The following is a 23742-nucleotide window of genomic DNA, read 5'->3' as shown; positions in this document are numbered from 1 at the left end:
TACACTGGCCAGTTCCTTTAGCTTATTGACACTACTGATCAAAATGTTTATAATGCATTTAATATTGCCTATGTAATTAATTGTAAAAATAGCCAGTGGATTGTTCCTTTGGTTTGAGAAATAGTACACCGAGGCACTAAAATGTTGAAACATTTCAAAATTGTCATGACCATTTGTTTTGAAGGGCCGTAGCTTCTTAGTTTTTGTCAGTGGCTCCAATTTGCCTCCTTCCAGGTGCAGATGGTCCCAGCATGACATTGCACTTGGCAAAAAAACAAACAAAATCAACATTTCTCTGGACACTTCCATACTCCTGTTGTGTGCTTATGTGTCTCTGTGTGAGAGGTGAAAAGCATCACAGAATATCAATGACATACTTTAAGATGTTTCCTGTTCTCTATTCCGCACTGAGTCAGTTTTTTTTAAGTAAACAAATGTATCTGTTGTCTGTGAGAGGTCTGTTAATTTTTGGCTGGATGATGTATGAAACGCAGTTACGGTGACTGTTTTTAGGCGAGCTTTTATGTTTTATCTATCTGTTGATCATTTTTTATATGGATACTTGATGCAGCTTTTTGTGTGTTTTTTTTATTTTTTATTTTGGGATACATGTACTACATGAAGTCAGTCCATCATTAATGTTTATATGATGACACACTCTCTTCACCAGCACCAGTTCCTGTCTGAAGCTCTGCAATGGAGAGCTCAAACCGACCCAGACCATGTCCTGTATGTGCTGCTCAATGCCAAGGTAGATCAAACACACACACACACACACACACACACACACACACACACACACACACACACACATATCCAATTAAACTGAGAAATCAGTTAATAGTAAGAATCAGTGTGTTTAAGATAAAGATACTGACACAAATAACAGTTCTTTTACCTTTGGTGATAGCACTAATGGTGATCCATTTTGTTGCGTGTATCTTCAGCTGTACTTCCTCTGTTTTTACTGTAGGGGGTGCCAGTTTGCACCGCCACTTGTGCTCAGCTGCACAAGAGAGCAGAGAAAATCACAGCTACCCTAATGGAGAGAGGAGGCCTCAACACCGGAGACAATGTGGTGCTGCTTTATCCCCCAGGTAAATGCACACAATCACACCCCTCGTCATTGTAGACAGACATTAAGATAATGCCACTGTTAATTTGCCTTTATTTTAGTTCACAACATTCCCGTCTGTCTCTTATTTTTCTACAGGTATTGACCTGATTGCTGCCTTCTATGGCTGTCTCTATGCGGGTGTCATCCCTGTGACGGTGCGACCGCCGCACCCACAGAACCTGGCTGCTACTCTCCCCACTGTCCGCATGATCATCGATGTGAGTGCACTGTGTCATTGATGGTGGTTTCTGTTACATCAATCAAGCTTTACCAAAGCATAATAGAGTGATTAATGTAAATCACAACAAGTTGTTTTCAGACTCTTTAATTGGTCGGTGAATAAATCCCACCCAGATTCAGTGACGTAGTTTTGCTGTTGACCCTTATAACTGATTTCCTTGGAGGGAAGCAAATAAAATAGAATTTTAACGATAATTAAATGCCTTTTATTTGAGAAACACCTCGTGAATGGAGGATTTTTACCAGAGGTCACCGTTAAAGTGTGGTAGTTTGTGTCGTTAAATGAAGTCCTTTGTGTGTTTGCTGGGTGTTACAGGTGAGCAAAGCAGCCTGCATCCTCACCACTCAGCCTCTCATGAGGATCCTCAGGTCCAGGGAGGCTGCTGCCAGCGTCAACGTCAAGACGTGGCCCACTATCATCGATACAGGTGCTGGGCTCTGTTGGGATCTGTTGAAATTAGAAGCATTAGGCATGATGTGAAGGAGCTGACCACAGTTACATAAGCATGACATTGTGTACTTTACTGCCTTTATGACACATCTCTGGGGGCGTGCAGATTTAGCACAATAAATTCAGATTAAAAAATGTTTTCCCCTTCTGGCCAGAAGGTGTCTGGTTTGCCTAACTTTAAACACATTGGGGGACCCTAATGTTGACCAAAATATGTTCAGCAAACATGGAACCTTTTGTTATAATAACAAAGTTACACCTGAACACAGCAGCACTGTGATGATGTAGGAGTGATGGGTTATAAATAAATGCATAGCTCTTTAAAATGCACATTAAAAAAAACACATTTACATCTGAAATTATACCATTTTCCCACTCAATAAAAACACTAAACATTCCCAATAGCAGACAATACCACCAACAGTAACAGTGAAAGTATGTGATTAATTTTTGTCCAGTAAGAAAATAACAAAAAGTTACTGCCCTCTTCTCCCAGATGATCTCCCCAGAAAGCGGCCTCCACAAATTTATAAGCCCCCTACAGCTGAGATGCTGGCCTACCTGGACTTCAGTGTGTCCACCACAGGCATGTTGACCGGAGTCAAGGTAAATTACTCTCACAAAATCATGCTTATCATATATAACACGAGTTAACACATCCCCCCCTCCACTCAGAAATGCGTTTTGCTTGTCACTTCACTTCACAACATTTGTAGATTCATAGATCAGGATTTGAGGAATAAGGACTAATGTATTTTAAACATTTTTTACAAGGTGATTTAACTTTTTTTATTTTAAAAACAAAAGACACAAATTATAATTCAAAGTATGTCTTAAAAACATGGGAAGGTAAATAAATACTCATCAGTTTAGCCAGAGATGTGGTGAGCAATACTGAAGGTGGCAACACATGTTGATGCGTTTAGAAATGTAGGCGTGCAATATTAATACACAGTTAATACATGTTACAGACTCTAGTCACAGGACGTGAATAGTATTTTAGTGTGTATATATTTATTGTTTTATTGGCAGCACTTGGTGAATTTGCAGCATACAGAATCTTTAAAGAGTTTGTCTATTTCACATCAGATGTCTCACGCTGCGGTCAGTACTCTGTGCCGCTCCATTAAGCTGCAGTGTGAGCTCTACTCCTCACGACAAATAGCCATCTGCCTGGACCCCTATTGTGGCTTGGGCTTCGTCCTGTGGTGCCTCTCCAGGTAACGCACGCCCACACACACACACACACACACACACACAGACTGAATATCATATTTCATATAACGTGATGTCCCCTGTACATGTGGCCTCGTTGCTGTTAACGAGTGTGTTTTCGCCCCAGTGTTTACTCAGGTCACCAGTCCATCCTTATCCCTCCCCTGGAGCTGGAGAGCTCGCTGCCTCTGTGGCTGAGCACGCTCAGTCAGTACAAGATCAGAGACACCTTCTGCTCCTACTCTGTCATGGAGCTCTGCACCAAAGGTCTGGGCACCCAGACAGAGATGCTGAAGGTGAGGATTGCACTCACAAACACCGAAAATAATCTGCCACATTCGCACTTTGAAATGACCACTCTGTCATTACTCTCATAATAAACAATAAAATCACAATAAAATGGGTTGCATAGGAACCTTATCTGCTGTGTAGGCAATTTAACACCTATCTAATTTAATAATTTGAAAATTATTGTTTTTATTTGTTTTTGTGCATTTAATGCCTCTGTTAAGGAGCTGACAGTAGGGACAGAAAACAAAACTAGTAGAGGGATGACAGGAAATATTGCTACAACGTTGCAACAAGGGTCGGACTTGAACTGTGAAGTTTATTTTTGTTTTTGTTTTTTTAAGGGTGTAATGAGAACAACTGAATTGGACTTTTCTGCACTTACAATAAGTAACCAATTAGAATACATGTCACCTTTAGTTACTCAACAAAATTAGACATGTTTTTGCAGACTTGTGTATAATGGACTTGTGTACCTAAGGATACAAAAATGATAAATGGGAACAAAGAAAACGCCAGTATTTTGTCAACACTTTCAGGCACATTCAGATCAGACCATGGCAGATAAATTGCGTACTAGTACTAGTCATAATTCTGGTGTGTGTTGTTCAGTGTAGCTCAGTATCTTTACTCATTCTGTTTTCCTTCAAAGCACTACAGGGGGAAAAAGAAGTCCTCTAATGCCGAGTTCATGTTTGTGTGTCAAGCTCAGTCCACACGTTGCTGTTAAAAGTGTGAATAACCTTTAGCCGTGCATGTCTCCAGGCTCGGGGTCTAAATCTGTCGTGCGTGCGGAGCTGTGTGGTGATAGCAGAGGAGCGTCCCCGTCTCGCTCTCACGCAGTCCTTCTCCAAGCTCTTCAAAGATCTCGGCCTGTCGCCGCGCGCTGTCAGCACCGCCTTCGGCTCCAGGGTCAACCTGGCCATCTGCCTGCAGGTTGGTTTCTCATGACCCACACTGAATTGTCTCATGAGATCACTCTGCATATTTTTACTTTCCCTAGTTCAACTCATTCTTGTGTGTCGTATGAATTTTTTAGTCTGCAGTGTTTACTTACCACATGCATGCTTCTTTATTCTTCTCCAACCTTAAATATTACTGAACAATAATAACCTATTGATTAAATGATATTATATGATATTGAATAAAATGATGATATTGATATTGTCTAAATGGGCCAGCAAAGCTTCAGGTTCAATTAGATCTGTCACATTACAGGGTGTTTATTTTCCTCTGTGTATCCTCAGGGCACTGCTGGACCAGACCCCTCCACCTCCTACGTTGACATGAAGTCTCTGCGCCACGATAGGTAAGACAGGAAACTCTTGTAACCAGAACAAAGACAACTAAAGTCACATGATCCCACTGCTGAAAACTAACAATGGTGGGTCGGTCAGATCGAACCAAGGGCATAGATTTTATTTCAACATTAGGGCAGGGTCTGTGGGTCTTCCCGCAGGAAATGTACATCAGTGTAAATGGAAATGTCCGTATTTATGTAGAGGAAATTCAGGCACCAGGTGACATTTTGAAATAAAATTGAAAAGAATGCAGTAAGGCTCTCTACACCTATGAATTGGACAGAATTGACAATCCGTCTTTTGTCCTTGTCCCTCAGGGTGAGGCTGGTTGAACGAGGAGCGCCACAGAGTCTTCCACTCATGGAGTCAGGCACAGTAAGTATTGATTATTGACTAAAAAGATTTGTGTGTTTGATGCTCTCACCGGCCAAAGGCCCAGAGAGGTAATGGAAGTCGTTGTATTATCCCTGAAGCTAAAATCTCTTCCTATGTTCTCCTCTAAGATCCTACCAGGAGTGAGGGTCATCATAGTCAACCCAGAGACCAGAGGCCCTCTGGGAGATTCACATCTTGGGGAGGTGAGTGTGACAGAGTAGATCACGGGATGCCGATAATTAAACATTTCACCTTTTCATTTTCCTCCTAGGATTCTGCAAAATATTGAGGGGTTTCACCTGCACAGAGTGAGATGAGCACGGCTATTCGACACAAAATGCACTTGATTCATTTGAGTGTATTTTTTTTAAATCTCTGATTTACTGTGAAAATCTGTTACTTCAGATTTTTGAGCAGTGTGAAAAGGCTACATCCATGTTGTTTGTTTTGTCTTTGTTCAGATCTGGGTAAACAGCCCTCACAGTGCCAGTGGCTACTACACCATCTATGGCGAGGAGAGCCTGCAGGCCGATCATTTCAACACCAGACTCAGCTTTGGGGAGCCCCACACTCTGTGGGCCAGGACGGGCTACCTGGGTTTCATAAAGCGGACTGAGCTAACGGATGCAAGTGGAGGTGAGAGGACATTTGAAAAAAGTTGACCTTATGCAGGGCCCCTCTGCCTTTTCTGTTTTATTAACATTGAAATTATGACTGTGACAAGTGATTTGCTTTGGGCCCCTTTTATCGATATCAATAACATATGCTTACACAATATGTGTCATTTTATATTGCAACATCAACATATATCATGAGATTGAAAAGTTTCTGAAAAACACAATTCTCCATACCAAATTCGATACCACGTTAAAAACCAAATACAATTTCATGTACTTCCATGTACTTCCGCATACACTCCTTTAATAAATTCTATAATGTTAACACAAAGTACTCCCATACACGACTCTTACCATTTTTCTTTTCGACGAGTCGAGGAGGAGCAGTCGCTGCAGTTGCACTTGTCGAAAGTACAGAAATGTCTTCAGAATTTTTGTATCGACTTAGTACCAAAGTATCGGCTCTTGTGACATCCCTAAGTTAAAGGATAATTTTTTATTTTTTATTTTTAGTCACTCATAGTAATTGTTGGACGTAATTGTGATTGGCACAATGGCCCCAAAGGAATATGTTGTAGCCACAGCAGCCGGTTTGCGACTGCCGGCTGAAGCTATCTACTGCATGTGTTCCAAAACCCTTTGTACCATTTTAACACCAAAATATTTGAAAATAGGACCCAAGTTTAAAAATACAGAAATGACATGGTCCATAACTATAAATAATAAAATACGTATTTTTTTTGCATCTACAGATCGTCATGATGCCTTGTTTGTGGTGGGCTCCCTCGATGAAACATTGGAGTTGAGGGGGTTACGCTATCACCCCATCGACATCGAGACGTCTGTATCCCGAGCCCACCGCAGCATCGCAGAAAGGTGAGGTTCTTCAGTTAGTACTGGTCATTTTCATCATTCACATTTTTCTTTACGCACTCCCTGAGAAGGGCAACAGCCTCTGATTCAAGCAGTAACACAGAAAACATGTGACTGAATTCCCCTCAGTGCTGTGTTTACATGGACCAACCTGCTGGTGGTGGTGGCGGAGCTGAGCGGCTCGGAGCAGGAGGCCTTGGACCTGGTGCCGCTCGTCACCAACGTGGTCCTGGAGGAGCACCACCTCATCGTCGGGGTGGTGGTCATCGTGGACCCCGGGGTGATTCCCATCAACTCCAGAGGAGAGAAGCAGAGGATGCACCTGCGGGACTCCTTCCTGGCAGACCAACTGGACCCCATCTACGTGGCCTACAACATGTGATCGCCCTTCACCAACTGATGAAAATGCAGAAAACTGAGCCAGGCTCTGAAAAAAGACATGTGGGTGAGCGACACAGGGGTGCAATCAGTAGTGATCCCAGTGTTAAACCTCAGACACACATTCAAAACACCAAACTATGTGGGAATGCGAGAACAGTACACGAGTACTGTAATGAGAACGTGCTTCCCTTTCAGAAACTGTTCTGTCTTTTGCTTCCACCTGCTCAATCGCTGCAGTCCAGGTTCACTGACTTTTCAACTGAGGGAGAAGGATGTTTTCTCTCCTCTTGATAGTAGATTCATCTGCCAACTGGAGGAAACGTGATCTCCTTCCTTTCTGTGCATCCCACTTCTCCCTCCTAGCTCCAATTCATGTTTTTTTTAAAGAACTTTCTAATTACATACTTTTATCAAAGAAAGAAATCCTCCCCTCCTCCCGTTCCTTGGTTTTTATCCTGAACCATTCATCCCCATGTCTTTTCTTTGTTTGTTTTTAACCCCCTCGATTCTTCAAGTCAGGATGGTGCACTGGAACTGCTGAGAGGAGCTGGAACTTTCCCCTCTTGCACTTTAAGTCCTCGCACCTCTGAGTCCACTTCCTGTCCCATCTGCCTCAAGGGGACACACCCCCTCCCCCATGTTTGGTGCTTTTTTACAAGAGCAAATCCACATCAGTATTACAAAGTGCCACCAGCAAGTGCAGCCCACAGGGGCGGTCCTGACATCACACCTTTTCTACCAGGTGCACCGTGGCTTTCACCTCCCATCACATACTGTGTTTGCCAGCAGATATGCATTCAGTCATTACAAAATGTCCTAAAAAAACCTCATGAATTATTTGTTGATGTGGGAAAAGAAAGACTGGCTTCATAGACATACAAACCTGGATATCACAGATGATCTTTAATGGGCAGAAACACAGATTCATTTTCATTGTGAGTAGGAGTCCGTTAGATAGTCCTTATGACTGTGAAGTACTAATACATATTTTCCAAAGCACCAATTTTCACAAGAAGGGTTGAAGGTATACCTGAAGTTTAGTTGTGCATGCTAATTTGGAGTACAATCAATGCGGGCAAAAAAAAAAAAGAAACTAATAAGCCAAGGAGTCACACAGCAATGGATTGGTTGGTTCGGCAGTGCGTATGCTGAATATTTAAGCAGAGCTCAGCCCCAATTCGTGACTTGCGTGTATTACATTCCCCTAACCATCTGGATGTAAAAATACATTTCGAACACTTTCTTTTCTAATACAGCCAAAAATGACAGTTATTCTTATTTTCTTTTTTTAAAACACAAGCAAAATGTTTTTATGAAAAATCAACTTATACCAATGGTTACCGATGATAAAATTTATAATTTTGGTTGAGATTGTAAAATTGAGCAGGTGATCTATGTCGTTTCTACCACCTTTTGTTTGGATTACGAAACCGAGGCAGCAGAAATAATATTTTTTCATCCAGAAGCTTAGAAGAGTCTTTGAAGAGTCTGGTAAGTGTTGCTAAACGACCTTCTGCGTTTTCCAAAGTCCCGTGGATCGAATGTAAAGGCATAAACTGGGGCTAGGCAGAGCTGGCAGATTGAAGCTCGACAGTTCATTCTTGACTTTGAAAACAGTTTCCCCGGCAAAAACAAATCTCAACTCAAAGTCGACTTGTCTCTTGTTCCAGCCATATCGACCAGTTTTCATAAGCAGATTGATCTTAAAGTCATAAAAACATCTGCAGTTCTTTGACACGTGAGCAGACTCTGTCTGCTGCTGAGGACTGGCCTGTGTAATACAACTGAAGGCTCCAGAACAAGCGAGTAAGTGGACCTCGAGTTTGACTTTCGGTCTGTGTGTAGTTTCCCATGTCAAAGCAAAGAGCATCCATCATTTAATGTCTGCGTCAGAGTTGATTAGATAAATGTAGATCATCCGAAGGCAAGTCAGTGCCTTTTTATTGCACCATCGTGACATTTATAATCACAGACTGTTGAATTTCCTAAAAATAAGATATCAAGAATGAGGACATAACTTTGCCTTACTAAACCTGTGGAACTTTAGTACTTTTTATGTTCAGTCCCTCATTTCTAGCTGTACTAAAAGTGTATTAAATTACCTATACCACCATTTTTCACACACGTGGAATCAGACCAGTTTCTAACTCAAAACACACTCGTATCAACTGTTTTTTTTAGTTGGGGGGGGGGGGTGCATCTTGTTGTTTTACGAAGGTGTTAGCGGTCATGCCTTTCTCATTTCATCATCAATTTATGAATGTCTGTAACACTGAAAAATTTAGGAATGAACAGAAAATCATTAAGCGACCTGTGATTTAAAAAAAAGGCCTAATCCTCCTGTTTAAAAAAAAAAGGGGGGGGGGGGTAATAAATAAGGGTAAGGATGTTGTATGTAAACTGTATTTTAGAGGTCAAATACTGTATTACTAGTGTTAATGTGTACATGGAGATGAACTTTGTCGATAAAAACTTGACTGATCTTTCATACTTGACAGCATTTTTCTGCATTGTTAATTTAATGGTTTCACATTGCAAAAGTGGAAAAAAAAAAAAAGGTTTCAGATTATTTTGGCAGGAACATTGTGCACTTTCCCACTATCATTTTATGTGTGTGTGTCCAAGAGGGAGTGAGTGTGTGTGTGACAGTGACATTTGGCTTTTATGGTGCAACAAGGTTTGTCTTTTGTAAGAAAATGATCCCAGAATATTGAACCTATTTTTTATTTCTTGTCTTTTTTTTATGTCGCCTCCACTGTATTTGAATTCTTTCCATCCAAAATTGGAAACAAATATATTTTATAGGGGTTTCATCGATGTTTTCCTGATGTAATCTTTCTTTAAAACTGCACAACTTCTGCAAACGGCTGGTTTGATTTAGAAGCAGCTTAACATACAGCACAACACGTACAACAATAAACCACTTTTCATTCAGTGACGGACACTGATGACATGTATGCGAGCCAGTATCTGGGGCAAGTTAGTGTTACTCATCATGAATAACCAAGTGAAGCTTCTGATCTACTGTGTGATAATTGCTTTGTTGCTACTGTTTCACTCCGACAAGTTTTAATAAAGTTTTATAATTCCATGTTGGCCTTCAAGCCTTTTCAATAGACATTGGTGCTATTCAATAAGGGAAAGTAGACAGACTTTTGTCATCCAATGTCATAACAAAGAAGGTTTCTTCTTGAATGCCCTTTTTTGTGTGAAAAGAAGTCATTCTTTTTCCATGCCAACATTTTCAATGATTTCCCTCACTGCTAACGCTGTTCCTCATCACCGGTTTTCATCAGCTCTGAGATCTGATGAAACGTTTCTCAGCAGGCAACTCCCACATATCCATTTTAATATTTATTTCAGTTTTCAAGTTGTCTTGTTGTGAGGAATGGCGGACATTTTGAACCTCCAAAGTTATTCTAAGCACAAAATGTAAATGTACTTGTGAGGTAAATAAAATTAGGATCTTACACACACACAAAAAACAAAAACTCAAGGGCCCACAATGTATACCTCAACGACTGTCTGTTCACTATGCATTGTCGAGCTGCAGCAAAGACATTCTGAACTAGTCAATGGTGCGATAACTTCTAACAACATGTCTTACTTGACAAAAACACTGTCACACTGTCATTGGATGTGTTTCATGTCAAATAAAAAAAATCCTTTGTCAGAATTTCTTGTGTTTTTTCTTCTTCTTCCAAACATCTCTCTGGAAGCTTCAGGAATCAGCTACTGCACTGAAGGAAAATAGCATCTTCCTTCCACCAGGTGTCAGTCTAACTACTCTATCTGGGGAAAAAAATGAAATTGGCTCCCCCTATGAATTTGCCAGTTCCTGTAGATTTTGACCACATCTACCTACATACTTCCCTGCGAGTACTCGCATCGTAAACATTACTGTCAATAGAAACCAATGAAATCACTTGATTCATAATAGCAAAAGGTATCTTACTAACTGCCTGACCGATTCCTCACTAAGCAGGAGTTGTTTTGCATGTTTTACTTATTCTATTTGCTACAATTAGTACACACTTTTCATTACTGTTGTGTTTTACATGTTTTGGTCTCATTCATTTCTGTATTATATGAAAGTCTACCAGCAGACTCTTGAAACCTGCTTGAGAATAAGTTGCAGATTGATTTGAAAAAGTCTGCACAGCTTTATGCTTTCTATTTGGTAATAAATATTGGTAATACATTAATAAATGCTCAAGGGCGTCTCACTTTCTAGCCATCAAGTCCAGTATTGTAAATGTAAATAAAATGTTAATAGACAGATTTTGGCCCTGATGCTCTGAGAACCTTTCCCAGAATAGGAGGGGTCGATTGCAGGGGTCTTCCTGAATAATTAAAAGCTCACTAAAAAACACAAAGCAAGACTCCTTGACAGAGAGATTTGTCACAACCTTATAACCTGAAAGTTATTCTGAACGGTGGTCATTGATAACACCTACTTATAAACTTGCAAAGCCTCTATTAATCGGGCTTTATCAGAAAGTGATACCAATAATATTATGCATATGAATAAATGTAAACTTTAACTGCAGTGTGAAAAAAATAGATTATTGGTCATTTTTAGTTGCAGGTGAATGTACAACCAATCTCCTCCAAGACCCCATTTAATGCGATATGGGGTATTAGCTCTTACTAGTATTTATTAGTTCTCTTACTAGTATGTATTGTCAGTTGTAGATCTCGTGCTGTACTTTGCTTTGTTGATGCTTTTATGTTCTTCCTCAAATATAAGTTGCTTTGGAGGAAAGTGTCTGCCAAATCAGTAAATGTAAATGTAACTGTGAAGATATTTTGTCCTGTCCACTCCTGAAATTGCTCAAGCTTTATGTGCATAGGTTAGAGGTCTGTACCTAAATTATGAGGTGACAGCTAAATTTAAGATTTGTTCATATTTTCTTTGGAGCAATGCATGTTCATCCTGTGGAGAACAAAACCAAAACCATGATTTACTTTGATTAAAACCACTGAAACACTGGTTTAAAATCTTAAGTAACACTCTATAACATGAAATAATCAAGACAACGTAGGTGACAATTAAACTTAGTTGTTACGTATTAAAAATAAGCTGTTGCAACTTTGGCAGAAAATACTGTATTCATGTTGGAGACCATCACTCAGAGTAAGGCCATTAAACAGGCTCACAGATCTAACAGGCTGAGTGGTAATGATGTTAAAACTAAAAAAATAATCCATAAAGGTTTTTGAAATGATTCATCACATATCCAGATGGCTGAAAACATTTAAACAGCCTGATGGATATAGCAGTGACATTTTATTGCTGACAGACTGTCCAGATGTTTCGGAGCAGCATCAGAGCAGCACTGAGCAGAGGTGAGATGACGCTTGTGTTCAGTCTGTGTGCAGCAGACACTGATGCCGTCTGACTTGTCTTCAGCCAACCTGCAAACCTGCTGGTTCTGGCGTACACCCCCGGCCTGTGAGGAAGTCCACACTTGTCCCCGAAGCTTGTCACTCCGACCACATAAAACCTCTCCTCGTCCTCGCTATAACACTGCAGGGGCCCGCCGCTGTCACCCTGAGACACGGAAAGGCAGCAATGTCTTTATTGACATGAAACCTGTAGGCTGTAGAACGTTTTTAAAAAATGTCCAAGAATCATCACCTGACAGGTATCAGCCGCCCCGCTCTCCAGTCCTGCACAGATCATGTTATCAGTGATGAGGCCGTCGTACCATGTGAACAGGTTACACGTTCTCCTGCCAATGAGCTCCACCTCCGCTTCCTGCAATCTGTTCATCGGCCTGCCTGCAGTACATAAATCAAATGGTACTTTACTTTTAAAGGGCTTTTAAATTGTCACTAATAACTTGAGCAGTAATACTTTGTGGAGTGGTAAGCAATTATGTAGGTGTATGTAAACAACATTTAAAAACACAGGGGGAATAAAGCAACACTTTATTTCAACCCTATATAGCATTTTTAAGCAGTTTATAAACATTTAATAAACACTATAACTCCTCCTGTTGGCACCAATAAGTGGAGGCTGCTGTATAAACAGACAACGGATGAGAATATAGTAAAACACTGATGTAATAATATCAAATAACTTACAGTTTTTCAAATACTGTACTTTAATAAACACTTAGAATGCTCTTATATCTGCTTACAACTACATTATAATCTGTTATAATCTATTCATTTGTAGAGGAGAACAAAATCAGTTAAAGAGGGATAAATGAAATAAAATAAAAAGTAGTCAAATAAAGAGTCCTAAAGTAATAAAGAAAATAAGAAAGAGATGTCCAGTTGAGAAAAAGCACAGGGAAATGGGAGATATTTGATTTAAATAGTGACAAATTAACTTTTGAAAGAAGAAACACATTGTCCCTCTTACAAATGAAAAGGTGAATTCATAAATGCACCCTCACTCAAATCAACACACTGAGGGGTTTTGCTGCTACCGCCTTACATCATCTACAATGACGAATAGCTAACAGTGGCTAATGTTAGCTAATGTTAACGGTAGCAGATATTTCCATGTAACTGACATTACAGTCAGTTCACTGACCTAACTCTTGTGGTACGCTATCCTACGTTTCAGCCATTACTATTATACTGTGATTGTAACTTGTGGCCACAGTTGTTACAGTTAGATAGGCCTTTTTTAGGACTTTAAGATTTGGATCACATTGGTTGGCGTATATCATTTTGACTAATGTGTACTATTAGATGCCTGCTACACTGATCAATTATAGCTTTCTTTGTCTTGAAGAGGACTGGGTGAAGGCATTTGTGTCGGATCTGCTGGACTGCTGTTCAACGGGACTTCTTAAAATGTACTTTCATATTTGTCTTTGCAAAAGTGGCTCACATGTTGGGCCCCTGAGTGCCATCAGGAGTTCAATATGTTGCTGAGCTTGCCTCTCTTCACACATTACATAATTTCTTTCTTTAAACCACTGCTATACCTTTAAATATTTGTAATTGCAAAACTCACCTTAAGTGGAAAATCTGCAGTTGTAAATGTTGATAAGACATTAATAAAGAATCACACGTTTTCATTTTGAAATAAGCTGTCGAGTTTGCAGCTTTTGCAGAAAGATATATTTAATTTGTATATTGTAATATGTATTATTCATCTGCAAAACATCAATAAATTAGTAATTTACCATTAATAAAGCCTCGATAAAAGACATCTGACGGAAGATTGTAATTGTTTTTCTCAAAATGTTTTTGAATTCACTGATTGTCCTCCCTGACTGTTTACTTTGACTTGATTTTATAATTCTCGTATCTTTCAAATCTTTGTAACCATGCTACTCCCTTAAAGGGGAACTCCGCTGATGAAGTCTGTTCACAGGTCTGGAAAAGAATTACTGCATATTTGAATAATGTTATAAAAAGCCTTTTGTGGCTCCAGAGGGAGCTGCATAAAATCTGATAAATGGTTGGAGACTCATCTCTGCTTTAGACTAGCAGCTCGAAGCTACATTAGTTACTAACATAACACCCCCCAAATCACACCCCCAAATCTGTACAGTCAGTGATTCAAGTTGTGTTGCACTGTGTGTAATGTAGGCAACAAGGAAGAAGAATGTGTGGGATAAAGAAGACGATATCTCTGATTCTGCTGCATCAATTATTTTAAAGCTGTCCATTGTGAGTCTAAAAATGTTATAAAAGAGCCATGCTAAATATCTTATTTTTCATTCCAAAGGACTTCTTGGTTCAGTAACGTTTAATGTGTCTTGTTGCAAAGTGGTAACTTCTCCCTCCCCAGCAGGGAGTTAGGCGTAGAAGCCGACAGGGATTCAGTGTCTTGCTAAAGTGCAACTGAAAGATCATCATCATGCCTTCCACATCAATGCTGCAGAATCAGTGAGTTTTTAAACCAACCTTTGTAATGGGTGCTCCCCCATCCAGTGATGAAACAGTGGCTGAAGTTGAGGGTGAACTCATGAGTCACATTATGAGGAGTGCAGATAGGTTGGACATAGTCAGTGAAGATGAAGGGAGAGCTGAGGAGCACGAGTGTCACGTCGTTGTCAGATGTGACTTCATTGTAGTCCTTGTGCATTTTTGCTTCACGGATGGACCGGATCTGGGCTTCATCTCCTGGAGCAGATAACACATGAAGTCCTGCTACCACACGGAAATGGCTTCTGACAATCTTTCTGGACATGAAACAGACAGATTTGTTCATGACACTGAGCTGCTTTTGTTTCTTGTCCACTCACCCATCAACCCCATTTTCATTTACATGCCAAGCCTGCTATCCATTTCCCTATATTAAATAGCACACAAAGGCTCGTTTCATTAGCTCCTGTGAACTGGTATCCTTTATTATACATGCATGTTATAATTGTATATAATTATAATTGTTCAAGTACTGTATAGATCTGTTCTTGTTCATGTTTGATGTGAGAGGAAAACCGAAAGACGTGATAATCTCTGTTTAACATCTTGATGAACATACCTATAAATATATATGTGCACACACTATCCAACACACGCATTCAGAGAAGGAGAAAATGTCAAACAGAAAACGAAAAAGTAAATAAATCACCACAGCCCAGAGGTGGAAATCATGCTGCTAAAACACTGGGTCAAAATGGGCTGAATCACAGCAGTATTTCTCCTGCGTGGCCACAAAACTGTCACTGTTCGTTACAGGCAATGTGTGTTTCGCAACCCAGCTTCTACCGATCTAGAATTATATTTTTCACAAGTTTCACTTCTCTGTGAGGTGTGTAATTTTTACTCACAGGTATTTGTGGAAGCAGTGTGTTGCAGTGAGCACCCAGAGGCTGTTGATGATCGTCCCACCACAGTGGTGCATGGACTGGATCTGGATGCTGACCTGCCATGGCCACGCCCCTTCAGGAGCCCCCTGGCCCCCCAATATACGAGAAGCACCTGGGGGAGCGACCAGGAGCCGCTGCCCACAGCCTCACAAGCACAATCAAACAACGCTTCCATGTGAGTTTTTGAAATAACATTCTGTTTACATTGTTGGAGACAACACACCAGCACACACTTGAGGTGTGTACAGTGTGTGTGACTCTTAATGTAAGATTTAAATTTGTTCTGAAACAATCAACAATGTTGTTCAATCAACAGATTATTTATTCATTTGTTCATTAAATTTGTTGTCAAGCACAAATGCTAGAAGAGTTGCCAGGTGATGATTTGCTGCTTTTCTATTTATATCACTATAAATGATCTATCTTTGTTTTTTTTGACAATACAAATAATTTGAATAGCCAATGTCAGTATTTTCAATAGGCTATGCCAATCAAATAATGATGACAGTAAAGTATGAGCACTGCCACAGCTGTACATTTTCATGGAAGCTGTAGTATTATTGTTGTTGAAATGTTCAATGAGAGATTGCCTTGAGTCACAACTTCAGCTAGGCCGGAGGTGACATCAGAATATCTCCTGTTTGGGTATGGCATGTTTACTTCTTGTTTTCCTTTTGTGCTAAAACCATTCAAATGTTTATCGTTTAGGCTACATGCTACACACTAGCACAAGTAGCATCATAAACTGACTTTGTAATGTGAGTTACACAACAATATGTAGGCTACACCAGGTAAGCTACTGGTCATAACAGACCAAGTAAGGCTGTATAAGCAAAACCCCTGAGTGTATTAAACTGAGCAAGGGTGCGTTTTATTGCCAATGAATTACACCTTTTATTTGCATATGGAGATTGTGCTACTTTCTTCATTCCAAAGTTACATAGTGTCACTTTAAATATTATTCAGGTAGAAGGGAGAGTACATTTCAACTTCTCAATTCAAGAGGAATTATCAAAACATATGGCTATTTTGAAGGGTTCTGTGAGTAAACCTAGTGAATTGTGTGGATCAATATGACATCTTGGCTAGCCATTTGCCTGCCAACCAATCTTAGAGCTTCAGGAATCAGAAAACTTTCTTTGAGATTGCAAGTTGAAAGTGGCATACTGTTGCACATAATGTAGCTACAACTGTTTGCTGCTGTGTAACTGTCGCCCTTTAAAGTGGCTGAATAGTTCATAAAAAGTGAAAAAATAATTAGCAATTAAAAAAAAAAAAAACTACATAAAAGGGCTACTGATTTCCTCCCCGCCCCTGGTTTTACTCACTGTGCTGTGCTGAAGTCAGTGTAGTCAAACACAGAGCACTCACAAACAGTAGCGGCGCCTTGAACGCCATTTAGCCATGCATGGATGTGTTGGTTTAAAACTCCTCAAGACATTTTTGACCGCAAACAAAAACAGCTTCCTTCCCGACTAATGACATCATATGCACGTTTAGCTCGATTGCCCTGCGTCGAAAAATGAAATGACAAATAACTAATATATAATAATTTAATAATATATAAATAATATATACTTTTTTTAAAATTCCAATATAACTATAGCCTATTATACTGACTGACATAATGTCCCAAATCTACAGACTTTAAATTGATTTTAAAGGCTTTTTTGATTGATTTTCAGTTCAGCTGTATTCATTCACACAAATTACGTAACATCAAAAGACAGGGGGCAGGTTACCAGACAAAGATCTGCCTACTTGCATATTAATTTTTGCTATTAAAGAGCAGAGTGCGGGAGGAGGGCAGCGGTCTGCTGCAGAGGCTTTAAATGAAAATAGTTCGCAATTACTCTAGATGCTCCAGAATATGTTGGCCGTAGTTGAATTGCATGGCCAGAATACATCCCACCTATACGTAACATTGTTGTTAACATGTTTTTAAATGCATTTGCGCTTAAATACACTTTTTATTTGCAGTAAATGTAACATGAGTTTATTATAAGTTTGATATATTTGCAGGCTTTGAAACATCATGTTAAACGATTTTTTCCTGTCTCTGTATATCTCAGACATGCAGTGGCCTTCAGGAACCTGCCTCTGACTGAATGCCCACAGCCTGACAGCCAATAAAGTCCTAAGTCCGCACTGAACACACAGCGAGCCAGTGCGTTTGGACAGAAAAACCTTGCGCGTGTTTTCTGCGCACAATCTCACCCAGGCTCCTCACTGAGCCCGGGGAGCTGTGAACCGCACACTGGGGTTTAGAGGCTGAAGGCCTAAATGACCTTTACGATTTTACGAAAACGCACTTGCAGACACTCCCTTGCATTCTGCTGAGAGTCATCAATTATGCAGGGGAACTGCTCGCGCTGAGGGGGGAGATAGCAGCAACAATATGGCGACAACCGCAGTTTCTCCCCAATCTTTCCCACATCTGCAGTCCTGCAACGGCTTCCTGGATTCACTGTAACGCATACAAAGTGAGTATGCTTCATTTATAACCGTTTGAGAAAACAGTGCATGTGTTGAAGGTAGATTTCCTCTCTGTCGGTATCCTTGCGTAAATGTCGCAGAGCTGCACACTGCCCCGCATCTTTCCCCCCCCTTCCATTTGGAGCGGGATGGAAGAGGGTGTCTGCATTTGGTGAGCATCTATCGGCTGGATCGGAGCAGGGTGGGGAATTTTTTTTTTTTTAACAATTGATGTTGATCGCAAGGAATTTGTCGATTTAACCATTTCGTCGAGCATCCGAGGCACTGATAAGACGTTTGCGAGAGAAGATGCCTCATAGGTTAGGCGTCAGGTAGGGCGCAATCTAATTGCTCCAGCCCGAGAAAGCGAAGATTTCCTTAAAATTTTGGTCACTATTTTTGATTTTGTATACCCTCCGGACTACAAGATGATACACTTGAAACACCATACGGCTTCGAAAAACGGGCTGATGCTATGTGAGTAGCCTGATCCTCCGTTCATCATCAACAGCCAAGACATTTAGGCTATTCATTCCTCCAGGTGATTTTGGTGTGGCAGCTTCATAACTGTTCTCTAATGGTCTTATTTGTTATGTTTCATCTCATGTTGTAGACAGTGTGTGTGTGTTTCATGCTGCTGTCTAGCTTCATACTCTGGGCTATCTTGAGCACAGATAGAGCCCTTATTGATTTGGCAGTCGACATGGCTTCACGGGTGTGGTGCAGATCCTTCAAGGCAACGCGCAAAAAACCCCGCACAGAATGTCCCAGAAAAAAACATCAATCCAATTTGGCCTCTTTTTTGCTGAATAACAAGAGGGACTTATTACTCTGATTTATTAAGATACATCGACATCTGACTTGAGTATGACAAATCCAGGGTTGCCTTTACCACAGCGTGACATTTTCAACATACAAGCCACACTGCAGCAATGTTGCTTTGGCCAATTTGGTCGTTGCGGGACACTTCTCTGCGTATTATAACCTCCTGCTTCTCTCTGTGGCCGAGCAGGACTTTTCTATTTAATTATAGGCTATATACTAGGACAAAAACGCCACATAATGGCGTCTACGGGCCCTCCTTCTTAATTAACAGGTTCAAAAATCAGGTCTCCATTTATCACCGCGTCTATGTGAACGAGAAAACGACTGGGAAGATCCCGAAATGTGCATATTTCTCTGTGAAAACGATTACATGGCCATGCCTGGGTGTGAGCAATGTGCAACCCACAAGCCTGAGACACAACAAGACGAGTGTTGTCATCTTGACTTAATAACATTGAAGAGAATTCGAAGGATAAACTGCAGGCCTACGGGAGAGGCCTACTTCACTGCACGCTTTTTTTTTACTCTCCAGGCAGATCGGTTACGATTTTCTTCAACCCTGCATGTATGCATTCGCGCATACGTATGTGCGTGTCCATGTATGTGTGTGTGTGTGTGTGTGCGTGCGCGCTCGTGTGGTGCTGAAGCGGACGGCGCCAGCAGAACGGCAGAAGGCTCAGTGACTGCGAGGTTCCGGGGTCCATTTTAAAACAGACGTCTTGGCTCACAGGATGCATGTTTTCATGTGTTTTTCTCACCCACCCCCCCTCTCATACCAGGCCAGATCGAGCCTTTGCTGTGTGATATCAGCATTACACGTTGAGCGTTTTTAATTAGATGGTGTTATGCAAGAGGGGAGTGACAGGCCTTGTGAATCAGCGATGGTTGAGGCGGTGTTCGTCTTATCATGCATCCACTTTCCCTCCACCACATTTGGTTTTAAAAACAAAAGTTTGTTGTGTGAAATTCAGTGTTGAAATTATACCAGCTTTCAAAATAGTCTCAGTTCAGGTGTGGCTGCTGAACTCCTCTCCTGCTGGCTCCCTCCTCTTTCCTTCAGCACTGCCTCACATTAGTATATTGACCCTGAAATGTCCTGCAGCTTGAACAGTTGTCATGTAACCATCATACCATTTTTACATCCTAAGTGTGTTGGAAAAAGGCTCCACTGAGTCCTGGGTTCTCTGTTAGCGTTTCCAAAGCTATTCAAAAAATCACAAGTCCTTAAATGGTCCTGTTGTCTTTGTTGTCAGAGGTTTAATGCAGGGCCTGTAACTTATTGCCAACATTGGGAGAAGTATTGGCTCATACTTAGTCACACCTTTATACCACTGTTGCCTGGACATAAGACTAACTGAGAAAAATGTCTCTCAAATATGTAAATAACTTTATTTTTTGCTTGCTTTGCTCTGTAAGAGCTTGAGATTCATAACAAAACACTCAACATCAAATTGCTATGTAATACTTCTTAGACATTGTAAAATCCTTATATAATTTGCTATAAAAAATAATAGCAGAGTAAGAGAATTGTTGTTAAGGCTTTATATCTGGGGTTTATAAATAGAACTCATAAACCTCTGTAAATGACCAACAATGCAGTTTTTCATACAAACATAGACACGATATATTTGCTAGCATGAACCATGGAAAATGTATTATCAGATGTCTCTTTCTTTATAATATATTAATTCTAAAATCAACAAAAGTTATATTACAAAAACACTTTGACTCGATTATTATTTGGTTAGATTTCTAATGGGGAAACGTTTGGTACCTTATGTTCCACTGGCCATCGCCTAATTATAATCTTAACTAGTCTTACTTACTACCTATATCTAGTCTATTTATTTTATTTATCTATTTAACCAGCCACTAAGCAACTTTTTAAGGTACCAGTTAGATTCACAGAATGTTTGTCTTTTCTGCACCATTGTATTGATTTTGGTGATGTTAAAGGATAATTTAACACACGTTCGTGTTTTTGTTCATCTTATCTCCCTAACTGAGATACAAGTGAAGGGAGCTTAACAGCATAATATCCTTAAAGGTACATTTCACTTTACTGTAATTAATGTCGCCATCATGTTATCTATAGTCATTTTTTTCCATTCTAGAGTGGGATCAAATATTTTGCATTTACAGTGGTTGTCATTTTGATATCATTATTACTTCAGAACAAAATCTGTAAATGTTTGTGTTTGTGTAAACATACATACATCTCAACGTTTGCTTTGACCTTTCATCTCTTTCTGCTCCTCCTGCAGAGCTGCTACTGTGGATGGTACACACCTAAAGACCAAGTAGCTGCAGGATGAAAACATGGCTGCACCCCTTCTTCCTCCAGGACCTGATAGCTTCAAGAAGTTTACTGTGGAATCTTTGAAGACCCTTGAGCAGCGCATCGCTGAGGAGAAGAACAGGAAGCCACCTAAACAGGACAGCAGCTACCGCGACGATGATGACGAGAACAAGCCCAGGCCCAACAGCGACCTGGAGGCTGGGAAGAGCCTGCCCTACATCTATGGGGACACCCCTAAAGGAATGGTGGCGGTACCACTGGAGGATCTGGACCCATACTACCTGAATACTCAGAAAGTGAGTTTACAAAGACACACATACACACACACACACACGCATAATGATGTTGTCAACTCAGATTTACTGGAGGTGTTTGAACTAAAGGATGTTTCTGACTAGGGCTGGGTATCAAGCCTAAATACTTTTGGGTCCCATCCAAAATGGGTCCTTAGCGTCGAAAGTGTATCAAAAGCTGGCATCAAAAAGATTTAATGTCTTCTAAGTTTCTTGATCGATAGAGCCTGATTTAAATTCAAATTCTACCAGTTCTTGTACTTTGGCTTGTGTTGAGGCAAGATTTAACTTTAAGAAATTTGGCTTCTTTTGTTCACTGAAAAAATGTAATACAAGTATTGGGTATTATGTCCTGAAACTCTTTTTAAATTTATTAAATTCTAAATTTTAGATTTTTGGCAAAAAATGCAGCCCTATTCAGGAGTGGTAGTTGTCCCTCTACCTCAGGTGTCCACAGCTCTAACATTGCATCTAAATTACAATTTGCAAGTCAGAGTATAATTATATTGCAATTCGCTTTAATTATGATAGCAAAGTCCGTTGAGGTGCGGTTTTTGAGACTGAAATTTTGTAACAATTGTACTTACGTATTTGCTTCAAGCAAACAGAAAATTTCAAGCTTGAGATGATTGTGATTTTTTTTATTTTATTGGATTATTTCATTCGATTTTTTTGCATTGCTTTTGAAACAGTGGTAACAAGTAGTTCTCGTGATCCCACCCCCCCTAACTGATCAGCATACACGCCACGTTTGAAGCTTATGCAGGTAGGTAGGCCCATACATACATGTTAAAATTTTACATAATTGATGACTTGACACGATGTCAAGATGATTCGTACATTATGGCTGGAATTTACGCAGACAAAGCAGAGACGCTGTGTGGTCCATTATGGTTGGCTTCCAGGTGTGCTATGTTTACAGTCATTTTAATTTCATGATTAGGTTGCTTGTAATTATGTTTTCCTCTTTGAAGGCCTTTGGAGAGTGTGAGAGTTGAGCTCTCAAGCTGTTGAGTGGGCTGTTGCCGTATCTCCGATGTGTTCACAGGGCTTTGGGGAAAAGGTCAGAAGCAGTAACTGTTGAAAGACTGTTGTTCCACATGACAGACTTACCTAATTATTTGAAAATTAATCTGTGGCAGGAGAGAGAAGCAGCAGAAGAAGGCTGAGAGAACTCCGGTTGTCTTAGAGGAGACACGTGTCTCTCTGGGGTTTCTGTCATGTTTGACGCTCAGCGTGAGGACGGCCGTGTGACCTTGAGAGACTCTGAACATCCCCATCATTTGTACCTGCCGACCAAAACTGTTTAAGGAGACTGTATTTATTTCAGATGACTCTTGTTGGACCAATTGGCCTCTGAATAAAAATGCTGAAAGATATAATTATATATTACCCCCCAATTTCAGTCAAAAACTTCCTTGAAATTTGCAGCAATTTTGGAAAATCCGAGCCATCTGTGTCCTGTCGTGCTTCTGTATTCCGAGACAGTGTTTTACATTGTCAACCTGTTACTTTAAAAAAAAGCAAGAATACTTTATCATAAAATGGCCGTCTTTACTTAAGCATTAATCAAGATGCAAAGTGTAACTGGACTGAGCAGTGAGGCTCAAATCTTCTACCATGGTAACGTCGTTTGTTGTCTATTTTTAACAAAGAATTATGTAACAAAATTGGCATATTCATTCAAAATGGTCTCCTCCAATCACATATTCTTTTAAACACTGCTGCACTTTTGACAACAGTGTTGTATAACTCAGTGCCCGACCACACAGTATACCTTAAAAGCTGGTCCTACCTGAAAAAGACAAGCTTGTAACAATCTGTTTAGTCACCACCATTAGCTGAGCAGATTGGTTTGGATCTTGTGTGTGTGTGTGTGTACTTAGGTGCACGGTATCTGTCTCTGTATTCGTCTCTCTCCGTCTGTCTCTGTCTCATACCTCCCTGTCTTTACACCGTGCACGCTGCCTGTTATGTAACGCACCAGTCCAGCGCACAAGGAGGAGACACGATTCAGATGACACGTGGCAAACATGTCCAGCGATACGTGGGACTGTTGATAAATTCACTCACTGACACGCAGCTCGCTTATCTTTTTCTCCACACATGTCCACGCATTAGCTCAACAGATGCATGCAAGTTGTGCAACCTTCTTGTGTTTTGCTTCTCGTCTCTGCGCCTGCCTCTACCGGCAGTCTTGTCAGCTCTC

General features: G+C 40.4%; 3 protein-coding genes across 3 annotated transcripts; 2 read left to right on the top strand and 1 right to left on the bottom strand.

The window, feature by feature from the left end:
• Positions 1-670: 670 nt before the first annotated feature.
• On the top strand, positions 671-9949 carry LOC119919326 (disco-interacting protein 2 homolog B-A-like; the record flags this gene model as incomplete). Its single annotated transcript, XM_038739734.1, is given in 14 exon segments — positions 671-751; positions 974-1097; positions 1214-1335; positions 1674-1785; positions 2305-2414; positions 2898-3028; positions 3151-3319; positions 4077-4247; positions 4559-4620; positions 4930-4987; positions 5116-5190; positions 5449-5623; positions 6357-6480; positions 6607-9949. Coding segments are annotated over 14 exon segments (1767 nt in total), but the record flags the coding sequence as incomplete, so codon positions are not given.
• Positions 9950-12133: 2184 nt separating this feature from the next.
• Positions 12134-17043, bottom strand: LOC119919327 (transmembrane protease serine 11D-like). Its single transcript, XM_038739735.1, has 5 exons — positions 16970-17043; positions 15603-15786; positions 14734-15011; positions 12500-12642; positions 12134-12412 (listed from the first exon to the last, which is right to left on the bottom strand). The coding sequence occupies exons 1-5, from the start codon at positions 17037-17039 to the stop codon at positions 12149-12151; spliced, it is 939 nt and encodes a 312-aa protein (XP_038595663.1). The 5' UTR covers positions 17040-17043; the 3' UTR covers positions 12134-12148.
• Positions 17044-18236: 1193 nt separating this feature from the next.
• On the top strand, positions 18237-21536 carry LOC119919328 (sodium channel protein type 8 subunit alpha-like; the record flags this gene model as incomplete). Its single annotated transcript, XM_038739736.1, is given in 2 exon segments — positions 18237-18593; positions 21206-21536. A coding segment is annotated over 1 exon segment (276 nt), but the record flags the coding sequence as incomplete, so codon positions are not given.
• Between the last annotated feature and the right edge of the window lie 2206 nt (positions 21537-23742).

This window comes from Micropterus salmoides, unplaced genomic scaffold, assembly GCF_014851395.1.
Source record: "Micropterus salmoides isolate LMB-PRFRI ecotype aquatic unplaced genomic scaffold, ASM1485139v1 Ms_hic_scaffold_2673, whole genome shotgun sequence".
In the NCBI taxonomy this organism is placed as follows: domain Eukaryota; kingdom Metazoa; phylum Chordata; class Actinopteri; order Centrarchiformes; family Centrarchidae; genus Micropterus; species Micropterus salmoides.
This window is presented reverse-complemented; position numbering and strand designations above follow the sequence as displayed.

What these genes read in the sequence shown, in the direction of transcription:
- LOC119919327 (XM_038739735.1), bottom strand. Translation starts at nt 17,039, where the DNA reads ATGGCGTTCAAGGCGCCGCTACTGTTTGTGAGTGCTCTGTGTTTGACT. An exon ending in ACTGACTTCAGCACAGCACA is followed by an intron (nt 15,787 to 16,969) that starts GTGAGTAAAACC and finishes TGTGCTTGTGAG; the next exon opens with GCTGTGGGCAGCGGCTCCTG. An exon ending in GGGGAGCACCCATTACAAAG is followed by an intron (nt 12,643 to 14,733) that starts GTTGGTTTAAAA and finishes TATGTACTGCAG; the next exon opens with GCAGGCCGATGAACAGATTG.